General features: G+C 42.8%; 1 protein-coding gene across 3 annotated transcripts in view; it reads left to right on the forward strand.

The window, feature by feature from the left end:
• The window catches only part of LOC147021985 (nuclear factor of activated T-cells, cytoplasmic 3-like), a 155585-nt gene extending 147764 nt beyond the window's left edge, over positions 1–7821 (forward strand). For all 3 annotated transcript variants that reach the window (XM_085892483.1, XM_085892480.1, XM_085892482.1), the window contains 2 exons: positions 1882–2442; positions 6506–7821. In XM_085892483.1, the coding sequence (XP_085748609.1) occupies positions 1882–2442; positions 6506–6567 (623 nt within the window). In that variant the 3' untranslated portion in view covers positions 6568–7821. The remainder of the gene's footprint in view (positions 1–1881; positions 2443–6505) is intronic.
• The last annotated feature ends 5166 nt before the right edge of the window (positions 7822–12987 follow it).

Here is a 12987-nt window from a genome sequence, read left to right on the forward strand (position 1 = left end):
GATGAACTGTCTAGTTTAGCTCCACCACTGGAGGTGAAGGAGGTTATGTTTTCACCCTTCTGTCTGTCTGTCTGTTTGTTTGTTTATTTGTGTGCAGGATATCTCAAAAAGTTGTGGATGGATCCGGATGAAATTTTGTGAGCAGCTTGCGTGTGTGACAAGGACGAACTGATTAGATTTTGGTGAAGATCCGGCTAATACAATTTTTTCAGTGATTCTTCACCATTGAGAGATAGGGCCAAAAACTGTATTTAGCATGATATCTCAAAAAGTTGTGGACGGATTCAGATGAAACTTGGTGGATATGTTGGGTGTGTGACAAGGAAGAATTGATTCAATTTTGGTGAAGATCCAGATCCGAATCTGATAATTTCTTAAGTGATTCTTCACCATTGAGAGATAGGGCGAAACCGATATATGGCATGATATCTCAAAAAGCTGTGGAGGGATTCGGATGAAACTTGGGGGACCTGTTGGATGTGTGGCAAGGAGGCATTGATTTGATTTTGGTGAAGATCCGGCTAATACAATTTTTTCAGTGATTCTTCACCATTGAGAGATAGGGCCAAAAACTGTATTTAGCACGATATCTCAAAAAGTTGTGGATGGATTCAGATGAAACTTGATGGATATGTTGGGTGTGTGACAAGGAAAAATTGATTCGATTTTGGTGAAGATCCGGATCTGATAATTTCTTTAGTGATTCTTCACCATTGAGAGATAGGGCGAAACCGATATATACTGTAGCACGATATCTCAAAAAGTTGTGGACGGATTCGGGTGAAACTTGGTGGACCTGTTGGATGTGTGGCAAGGAGGAATTGATTTGATTTTGGTGAGAATCCTGATCTGGATACGAGAATTGTTTAATCTCTAAAGTGATTCTTCACCATTGAGAGATCGGGCCAAAAACGATACAGTACTATATTCCATGATATTTCAAAAATGTATTGGGCCCGATATGTTCTCGTGGATCGGGCATTACGTAGCGGAGGTATGTGCTCTAGCGAGTGCTCTTCTTGTTTGAACTTGTTTTTGATTGTTCAAAATTACATGCATTTTATGTTTTTGTGTGACAAGTCCTCTGTTTCAACATTCTTTTGAAATAGGTTCTGTATTATTGTTGAACAATGCGAACAAATGTTCGTAATTGTATGCATCGAGGCTTGCTGCAAAGGTTTAAAATGCTATTGAGCCAATAATTTTATTCCATCAATAACATTTGTTGATAAATATTGAAATGTTCAGGTTGTGGATCGTTATGGTAGACCAGATGAAGTGGAAAGGATAAGGGATTGAGAATATAGTTTCAGGTGAGCAAAAAATGCCACAGGTAACAGGCTGTCATGCAGGCAAAGTGGGTGGACTTGTATCACATTTAAAGAGTACAGTGAGAAAGTCAGTAATAAATTTGTTGATCAATGTGAAAATGTTCATATTATGGGTAAGATTCAAGATGATAGGAAGGTAAGTGAGAGAATTAGATATAGATTCCTGGACTGCATCAGCTAGATCTTACGTTGGCCAGGCATCAACACCAGCCAGATGTCACATTACCTACCGCAGCTTCAACGATAGGACATTTAAAACTCGAATTAATTTTTTCATGAAGATAAATGTGCTGCTGCTAAAGCTGAACTTGTGTTGTCAAATTGTCGAAGATTGAAATAATTACAGCCTTCCTTTACACTATGTGCCAATTTTTAGTTCCATCAAGTTCTCTAAAATGGAATGTAGAAACTGCAGATGACTGAGAATAATCTGAGGCCTCTGTGGGCAAAAGTGGTTCTTGAAGAGATTTGTGTTTTGTGAAAATTTGTCTTCAGAAGAGGGAGTAGTATTGCTTGCAAACTTTTGCAGCACCTAACGTGTGCCTTACAGATGGCCCGTCATGCTGTGTAAAGAACGAACCAGGTGATGACGATGATGTCCTGGCCTTCGGCCCACTGTTGCAGCACCTACTTCCCCTCCCTGAGCCAAGAGAAGCTGCACATGCTACCTTTGTGTGTTCCAGTGACGTTCCAGCCACTCGCTGTGCTCCCTGCAGTTCTTTTTTAAGTTACAGTTCTGAACCGCCAACAGATAAGCCTCGGCCATTACCAGCCTCCTTAATTTACACCAACTGCGACCCATCGATTGCTACTTCCACGGCATATGACCAACTGTCGCTGGGGCTTGAACCTACATTATCCTTGCAAACCTACACACGGCTCCAAAGTCCACTATCCACCCACATAAACTCGCACTCCTTGCATGCAGCCTTACTTGGCTACGGCACCACCTCTCATGAGGGAACTGAAGAACTTCATCAAGAGGGTTTCCATTTGAACCCTCAGCCATTATACAACCCATTTCTGACTCACCAGGGACTCGGTGTGAAACTGGAGTCTGATGGGGACAATTATTCAACCGTGTGCTCCCAATACAGTTTGATGGAGGAAGGTATATGATCATTTATTTTCACACAACTTATGTTTGGGACCTCAGTTGAGCCTTCATTTTGACTTTACACTTCCTGTCCCAATCATCAACTCATCTCATTCATTCTGGACGGTTGGCTTTGTGTACATTGAAAATTGACTCAACTGCTGTAATACGACCTGATTATACACTGTCTTGATCCTTAAGCATAAAAAGGCACTGCCAATGAAAGCAATTGCTTGGTCGGGCAATGACAGAGTAGTCTTGATTTAAGACGATGGTGGCAGGTACCGTTGGAGAGGATGTGGGGGATTGAAAGAGGAAGCTTGGGATTGCATTAGTGCCACAATAGATGAGGAAGCCGAGATCATTTTCATAAATGCCTCGTCATGTGCAAGGCACTGCAACGGGCATGGTTGGTTCTGCGTATTGGCCGGTTTAACAAGAAGTTGATGTGATTTGTGCCAGGACCTCTGTGGGCAGGGGGCTGTGTCTGTCGGCACCATATATGATGACTCGGTAACAAAAACACTATTAATGGCAAAGGACATGGCATTAATCACCTGCTGATTCTTTTTCCCCATCCATATACAACGGCGTGTTGAAAAGTAATGCCTCCTCTTAGTTTTCTGCGAAACAGGTAAATTTATTGTAATGAAACAAAGCGCACACCACACATTAGTTATTCCTGCCACTGGGTGTGAATGTTTGTGATTCTGACACTCGATGTCTCAGTGCCACATTCGTCAGGATGGCAGAAGGCAGCACGACATTGTCAGTGCTGTGAAACATTAAGAGTTGGACATGAGAGTTGGGATGACTGACTGGAGATGAGAGTTGGATGCACCATTACAATCCTGAGAGTAAGAGACGGTCGATGCAGTACTGCCACAAATGATCACCAGCCCCAACTTGACTCCGTCAGATTTTCATTTCTTCCACAAACTTAACCCTTTCAGGACAAAGGGACACATATGTCCCGAAACTTCAAAAGTAGTGTATCTCCGAGATTTTCCCTGCAATCATGCATACTCTTGAATTTCATTTCATATTCGTGATTATTATAACCAAACAAATAATAAAATTGGACTTGTATCTGAAAATTATTTTCAATATGCTTGTAATCCTCAAAGGGTTAAGGAACACCTTCGTGGAGAATATTTTTCTTCTGATGAAAACGTCAAGGCCACTGTGAAGTGCTGGTGAAGTCGGCAGGATGCACAGTTGTATCGTGATGGCCTCACAAAACGATTCAAACATTGGCAGAAGTATGTGGACCGCAGTGGTGATTGTTGGGAAATATACGTACACGATGGTAGAATGAAAATGATGTTTGTGAAATATAGTATACAGTATATTCGTAAAATATACTAAAAAAAAACTAACTAAATAAAAAAACGAATATACTAAAAAATATAGTATATTCGTAAAAAATAGTATACAGTGCCTAAAGAAAGTCTACACCCCCTTTCCAAATTTTCACCTTTTGATGCCTTGTAGCCTGGAATTAAATTGCATCAAATCGGACTTTTTCCACCTTTATTTACACATTGTAACCCACAACTTCCAAGTGAAAAACAAATTTCAGAAAATTTATTAAAAATACAAAACTAGAATATCTTGTTTGGATAAGTGTCCTTCCCCCTTATAATAGCAATTGTAAATTAGCTCAGGTGAAACCAATCACCTTCAAAATCACACATCAAGTTAATTGGCCTCCTCCTGTGTTAAATTGTAGTGATTCTGATTATTTCAGAATAAAATCAGCTGTTCCTATAGGATGCCTCTGTTGGATAGTGCATTTCACAGCAAAGACTCAACTATGAGAACCACTGAGCTTTCAAAAGACCTCTGGATTAAAGTTGTGAAAAGGCACAGATCAGGGGATGGGTATAAAAATATTTCAAAGGCCTTGAATATCCCTTGGAGCACAGTCAAAACGATCATTAAGAAGTGGAAGTTGTATGGTACCACCAAGACCCTGCCTAGATCAGGCTGTCCCTCCAAACTAGATGACCAAGCAAGGAGACTGATCAAAGTGGCTACCAAGAGGCTAATGGCAACTTTGAAAGAGCTACATGACTTTATCACAAAGACTGGTCACTGTGTGCATGTGACAACAACATCCCAAGCACTCCACAAGTCTGGTCTGGACAGTGGGGTGCCAAGAAGGAAGCCATTACTCAAAAAGCCCACCTTGAGTTCTGTTTGAGGTATGCAAAAAACCACTCTGAAGATTCTGAAGCCATGTGGCGAAAAGTTTTCTGGTCTGACGAAATTAAAATAGAACTTTTTGGCCTAAATGCAAAACGTTACGTTTGGCACAAACCCAACACAGCACATCACCCAAAGAACACCATCCCTACTGTGAAGCATGGTGGTGGCAGCATCATGTTACAGGGATGTTTCTCATCAGCAAGGACTGGGGCACTTGTCACGATAGAAGGGAAAGTGGATGGAGCAAAATGCAGAAAAAGTCCTGAAGGAAAACCTGCTGCCTTCTACAAGAAAGCTTACATTGGGATGGAAGGTCACCTTTTGGCATGACAATGACCTGAAGCTCACAGCCGAATCTACACTGGAGTGGCTAAGGAACAAAAATGATAAATGACCATCAATGGCCCAGTCAGAGCCCCGACCTAAATCCAATCGAAAATCTGTGGCATGACTTGAAGATTGCTCTTCATCAATGCTCCCCATGCAACTTCACTGAACTTGAACAGTTTTGTGCAGAAGAATGGGCAAACATTGCCCAATCAAGGTGCGCAAAGTTGGTGGAGACCTATCCCAACACTCAAAGCTGTAATTGCTGTCAAAGGTGCTTCCACCAAGTATTAACTCAGGGGGGTGGACACATCCAACCAACATACTCAAGTTTTATATTTTGAAATAATTTTCTGAAATTTGTAGAAATTGTTTTTTCGCTTGGAAGTTGTGGGTTACAATGTGTAAATAAAGGTGGAAAAAGTCTGCTTTAATGAAATTTAATTCCAGGCTATAAGGTAACAGAAGGTGAAAAATTTGAATGGAGGTGTAGACTTTCTATCGGCACTGTACGTCTTTGTTTCATTTGAATACCTTGACCTGTTTTGAAGAAATAGAATAGGAGGCATTACTTTTCAACACACCATCGTACCGTACCACATTGCTGTGGTAGCGCCTCAATGTCATCTGCACATGTAGCTTTTGAACGTCTGTGCACAGCCATTTTCAGGACAACTGTAATGACATCATCATAATTTATTTATGTTATTTGAATGGCCTAAAGCGATGACAATCATAGGGTGATGATTCTGAACTGTATGGGGCATGATTTACAACTTCCCAACCAATTTCTGCTTCAGTATCCACTGGGTCATTTTGAGATCTGGTAGAGTAGAGGTCCATTCATTCCCAACTTTGCACTGACCTTATTGAATTTCAACTGAGAATATATGTTTCCATCACCGACATCCAATTATTTTGAAATGTCACATTTAGTAATCTGGCAGTTCTCCAAAATTTGCTGTTCAACATACATATTTAATTTTTACTTCAATGACATCCATTTGGTTGTGTGTGAGAATGTTCAAACAATCCATATCACACTGCAATTTGGAGCCATTAAAAAAACTCACTAAACATTTAAACACACGACTTAATACATGAAATATGTATCTTATCAAATTGCACATACGGTTTCCTGTGAATGTAATTTTGTCAATTTGGTTTTGATGTTCTTCTTCACAAGGAACTTCGTGATACGGTACATCTCTGTTACACAGCACATGCGACCATGTTTTGTTATCATCTTGGTTTTGCTCAGAATGCTTTCACCAAATCCCATATAAATTGCTCAGGGTCCTCAAGATATCGATGTCAGTATTAAACTTTATTTTTATAAATCATCCAATGAAACGTCCACAACAGCCTAAATCAAAAGCACCATGATTTACAACAATTTGTGATGCTAACACCAAATATATAAAACAAAGACACAGAGAAAAGGAAGAAAATGAGATTATTTGATTCAAGCCAAAAGCATGTTGATGATTGGACAGTCATCCAACAATGTATAAATAATCATTCATTTTGTGTATTGCAGCTCCTGAGTGGTCACTAAAGATGTACATTAGCTTGAAAGCATTGAGGTTTTTGAAACATTGAGGAAAGCACTTCCTGCACCAATCCACCAACCCATTCAAGGGATATCAATTGAAACAGGCAGTGGTGAGGCGAGGCTTGAAGACAGATAAATATAAGGTGTGCCAATAATCATGTCACATCATCATAGCTGAGCATGGTGATACGTGAGGCTTTGTTTGAAGACATCAAAGAACACAATGTAGTTGGAATAATCTATGATCACAAAAATGATGAGAAGAGAGTGGAGAACACAAAAGTACAACCATCTTGAGGTTTTGTCAAAAAGAAGTCAAAAGGTCAGGAGAAAAGAAAGATGGACAAAGAGAAAAATAAATAATTTGCAATAAAAAAATTTTGGACAAGCATTCGACTTGGTAATGCTGTTGCATGTCCCACTTTAAGGTTCTCACAATCTTGGTGATTATGTAGTTTTGTGTAATGTCGTTATGATTATAATGCAATTTGTTTTCTAATTGCTGCATCATTTCCACCATAAAGATATGCAACACAGCAAGAACAGCCCTAGCCTTGATGCCTTTTTAGTTGTGAACACCCGAAGTGCCAGGAAAAATTCTCGCTCAGTCACGTATCCTTTATTAATATTACCCCAACAGTGTACATTGACATTAAAACATGTATGCCCATACTGTGGTGGATTCATAGAGTGGGTCGAGCTTGCTGATTATTCTGACTTGTATTATTTTTATTTGCTAAAATTACTGCTATATTAAAAGTTTCCCTGCTAGTTCAGAGCAGGCCAAAGTCCTGAGTTGGGCTGAATGAGCCTCCTAAAAACTATGTTCTTAGAAGCAGTTTTAACAGCCAAAGACAAATTCCATAAGGCATCAGCCTTTGGCCAGCTCTAAACTGGAAGGGAAACTTTAGTAATTTTATTTCCGGTGTTAAACAGCTGTGGTCAACAACTGAGCGTTATTAGTGACAACCATCATTGTGTATGAGAAACATGATTGGCAGAGAGGTCATAACTATTACAATGCCATTACAAATTTGTTTGAACTCTGTTTTTTTTCATCCATTCATTCATTGTTGAGGTGTGTGTATGTGTGTGTGTGTGTGTGTGTGTGTGTGTGTGTGTGTGTGTGTGTGTGTGTGTGTATGTGTGCGCACGCGTTTGCAGGGTTGTAATGTGCAACGCCAAGTTTTAAAAGGTTATTGTTTCACCTGCAATGCTGCTCTAGAGCTGCCCCGGTCTTCTATGATGGCATGAAAATTAAGTCTTTTGTTGAAACGGATCAAATAAAGAAAGACACTTCCTGTGAAGATTCTTTAAAATTATGACGTTAATGACATATCAGTGCTATCATAATCTTTGTCCACTTTACACATTCAAACTTCAATAGACAAGACATTGTCAAAGACATGTACCACTGCTCTTTTTTTTCCACATAAGTTTTATATATATATACATATATATATATATATATATATATTGTTGCGAATTCGCGCCCGCCGGCGTGCGAGCGGCCACGTAACTCGAATCACGGCACGTCGCCCACCGGACGGACAATTCTGTCGTGACCCTCTCAGACTAAAGGCCCGGTCACACCTTGACGTTTTAGCCAACATATGCCGATTTTTGAATTTTTTTTTCTAAAACGCTGGCACACGTTGAATACGTTATGGGTAAGTTTTGATAACATTGAGAGCACGCTGAAAAACACTGCTATACGTCGTTGTACGCTGGCTTTAAACGTTGTACTTTTTGGTTGTCCTCAAATTTTTTCATGCTTGAAATTTCACGACGTATGCCGGCGTATGACTCACACGTTCCGCTACGCTGGCCACAAGTTGTATTCACGGTCTGCGATCGTTGACAGATGTCAACACATGCTACTTGTAAGTTAATCATAAATTGAGACACGCCGAGGTAATGTTTAGCGTACCCGAAACTTATTTCTAACCTATGATTAATGTGTTGTTGGCACGTTACGCGATCGTTGCCACACATCGACAGACGTTACTTTTAAGTTACTCATAGGCTGAAAGACGTCGGTATAATGGATCGTCCTTGCGTCAGCGTCCACGGCCACGGCCAGGACACTTATTTGCAGCATTCTTCAAACTTTTCTTCGGCATGACGAGGATGTTCACACTTCGATGTCTAGCTTGGCTATGATTCCAATTGTCCATCGGCAGTGTCTATTTAAAATAGTCGAGTTTGAGCGTTTTCACACGTTCAGAAGAAACGCTTCAAATTTCAAAACCTCAGCGTCAAAAAACAAAGGCAAGTGACAGCAATTTAAATCGTTCATTGTAAACAATGAAAATAGCAGAGTGGTACCGTTTAAAAGTCGTTGAGTGTAAAAAAAAAATCCAATTGTTGAGCGCAAGCATCTACTTTCAATCGTGGAGATGCAGCCATTTAAATCGTTGAGTGGCAGCCTATGAACCTACCCGTGGACACGCGGACGCAAGGAGGATCCATCATAACCCACACCCTCCCCCTCACACTCACCTACTACTGCCAACATGAACAAACTACTACTAATACTAATACTGATACTGATACCGATACTGTTACTGCTGACATGGACATCGACTCAAAAAGGACTCGAAAACACTGTTGGGTTCCCCTTTTATGAGCAGCATTTTTATATACCAATTCCCAAAACCGCTGGGAACACGTCTTTATATGGCAGTTGTAACCTAGAAACACGTTCATTTATTTTTTTTGTCGACCGGAAGACGTCATTGGAATACGTCTACATATGTCGATGTGTGTTGGGACTACGTAAAGAATTGGTTCAAAGCACGTCAAACATAAGTTAGAAATAAGTTTCGCGTAAAAAAGACATTACCGCGACGTGTTTCGACTTATGAGTAGCTTATAAGTAGCGTTTTTGGACGTGTGTAAGCATCCGCATATCGTGTGTAAAACTTATTCCCATCGCATGCGGAACGTGTGTCATACGCCAAGTACGTCGTAAAATTTTGAACATGTTTAAAATTTCTTGACGTACTCTACTTACTACGACGTATGATAGCGTACTTTAGCGTTGTACTCACGTATACCAAACTTACTCATACCGTATTTGACGTGCCCCAACGTTTTAGACACATTTTTCTTAGGTCGGCATACGCTGGCAAGATCGCCAAGGTGTGACCGCGATGTTGACACTTCCATTTCTGCGGCATTTATGATTTGAATTGTTGTGCGTCAGCCTTTTAATAGGCTACGTCACGACATCGTCGGCGATGCGTGCAACGTGCTATGCCGAAGTTAGACTATCGTTGGGCATCGGTTGTGTAGGCCGACAACAGGTTCAGCATTCGTTGGTATAAGTTATCTATAACACAACGAAACGTTCTGTGTCCATTACTAATATGTTATGCATACGACCAACTCGTTATGAATACGTCCGAATCTTAAAAAAAAAACATCAAAAGTTCAACGTAAGCCAGCGTTTTACATACATTTTAATACGTTGCCATCGCTGGCTAAAACGTCAAGGTGTGACCGGGCCTTAAGCGAGAAACACGTTAATTTATTTTTTTTTGTCGACCGGAAGACGTCATTGGAATACGTCTACATCTGTCGATGTGTGTTGGGACTACGTAAAGAATTGGTTCAAAGCACGTCAAACATAAGTTAGAAATAAGTTTCGCGCAACAAAGACATTACCGCGACGTGTTTCGACTTATGAGTAGCTTATAAGTAGCCTTTGTGGACGTGTGTAAGCGTCCACATATCGTGTGTACAACTTATCCCCATCGCATGCGGAACGTGTGTCATACGCCAAGTACGTCGTAAAATTTTGAACATGTTTAAGATTTCTTGACGTACTCTACTTACTATGACGTATGATAGCGTACTTTAGCGTTGTAGTCACGTATACCAAACTTACTCATACCGTATTTGACGTGCCCCAACGTTTTAGACACATTTTTCTTAGGTCGGCATACGCTGGCAAGATCGCCAAGGTGTGACCGCGATGTTGACACTTCCATTTCTACGGCAGTTATGATTCGAATCGTTGTGCGTCAGCCTTTTAATAGGCTACGTCACGACATCGTCGGCAATGCGTGCAACGCGCTATGTCTGAGTTGGACTATCGTTAGGCATCGGTTGTGTAGGCCGACAACAGGTTCAGCATTCGTTGCTATAAGTTATCTATAACACAACGAAACGTTCTGTGTCCGTTACCAATGCGTTATACATAAGACCAAGTCACTATGAATACGTCCGAATCTTTAAAAAAAAAAACATCAAAAGTTCAACGTAAGCCAGCGTTTTACATACATTTTAATACGTTGCCATCGCTGGCTAAAACGTCAAGGTGTGACCGGGCCTTAACACCGGGAGCTAGTCACGGGTGGACCTTTCGGCCTCACCACGATCGTGCCAATTGGCCCCCCGCGTGGGATAGGGTTGCTCGCCAAATTCGACCTACCTAAGTACCCACACGGAGGGTAGACCGGGCGATCGCACCTCGCCGCAGGTCGACTTCGGACACGGGCCACTTTAAGCGACCCGTTCCGTACTATCGGGATAACCGAGTGGTGTTATCGTCGGCCTCGACGGTTCGATTAATTATCGGGCGTTTTAGCCCACGACCAACCCTTTACGTGAAGTAAGATGGAGATTCAATAAAGGAAAAGACGAAGCGAAACGGGAAAACAGTTCAACATAAAGCACATTTATTCCGCGGCACACGGAGAGCACACATATACAATTACACCAAAAGCAAATGTAAAAGAAGAAGAAGAAACACACAATAATGCACAAAAAGCAAATGTAAAAGCAAAAGACAATGCAGAGCTAACCGACTGCCGAGCACACGGCAACACTAATACAGTTTTACTTCACAGGCGGCGCCGACAACACATATACTCAAAGCAAAAGAAAAAGGGACCACCCTCCACTATGAGGGGGCAGACAGCCTGGGGCCGAGACCACGTCGAGCCTACCCGTCTGGTGATGAACCGCAAAATGGCGCTGGCGCCCCGACTCCGCGGGCCTCGCTGGGACTGCCTGGTATGGGGTGGGAACGGGGCCCCCTTCTCGCACTATCTCAGCGCGGGGGGAAACAGGAGGGGGTTGTTGATGCTCGGGGGAAGGAGGATATCTCCCTGTCTCGGGTCCCGCGACGAGCGTCTCCACCACGACCTCGGTCGCGTTGCCGGCCTCTCCCCTCCGCAGCTCCCCGACTCTGACACGAGCACCCCCTCGACCGCCTTCGCCGCCGCCACCTCTCCACAGCTACGTCCAACCGCCTTCTCCGACTCCTCTCCTGACTGGCTCTTCCCAACTCCACCGACTGCGAACTGCCTCGTTTGGCGAGCGAACGCAGCCCTTTATAGCCCCCGGGGCCTCGCTCCTTCGCCTTCGACCCTTTACCTTCGACCCTTCACCTCTGGCTGGCTCCCCATTGGACCGAGGAAAAGTGGGCGTGAATGCTTTTTGATCCATGAATTTGCATATAGCGATATTACTCCAACGCACCTGGAGGCGGGGCCAAATCGCCCCACGCTCGCCGATAGGACGGAACAGAAGTGGGCGTGAGTCGTTTTTGATCCGTTTTCTTCGGAAAGGCTGTGATGTTTCTGCACACGCTGCTCGGTGCGCGCCCTGCACGAGTCCAGTATCGGTGCCCACAAGCGGCGCGGAAATGGCGGTGATGCGATGGTTGCGAGAGCGAGATGTGACGGTAAAGGTCGTGGCTGTTGGCGTTGTTGTTGTTGTTGTGAAGCGGCGTTACGGCTGGTGGTTGTTGTGTGATGGCTGTTGAGACGTGGTTGGTGGTGGTAGTAATGGCAGCTGGTCCAAAATAAAGATAGTAAAAGAAAAACGGCTATCTCGAAGGGTCGCAGCCCGAATGAATGACATTTATTCCCTCGAAACAACGGGTTTGGGCCTAACTACACATATACTTACAGAGATATCTCACCTAAGGGACCTGAATGGTGGTTTGCGAATTTCGTCAACCACAACACTACCCCCTCCCCTTTTTACAGACTCGTCCCGAGTCGTCAAATTTTCGTGTGCCATCATGTGTAGTTTTCCCCTAGTACATTTTACCTACGGATCCCTGAGTGCGACATTCATGGTATTCGTGTCCCCAAAATAAATAACCTGAGGGCTGAGTAACTACCTAAACAAACTCACTCACACGGACGACTTAAATAAAATTGCCGGCGCAAAGACAGACATGCCGGGGGCGCACTCATATGTACAGTACATCTTAACCTTAACTTACAAATTTTACACTAAACCATGGCCCAGGATCATTGAACTCTGCAAAAAGAAAGCAGTTAGCAGGGAGCCAGGCTGCCCACATGCAGTCTCTGACTCAACAATGCAGGTGACAGGGAACGTGGCCGGCTGCTCACACGCAGTCCAAGGCCTTCCCTTTTGAACTGAACGCAGTGAACCACAACGGTGCATGGGCTGCACAAACGCAGTGTCCGTGCCAGCTCAAG

Source organism: Eptatretus burgeri, chromosome 8 (genome assembly GCF_056783735.1).
Source record: "Eptatretus burgeri isolate ZD-2024b chromosome 8, Ebu_testis_v1, whole genome shotgun sequence".
Lineage (NCBI taxonomy): Eukaryota > Metazoa > Chordata > Myxini > Myxiniformes > Myxinidae > Eptatretus > Eptatretus burgeri.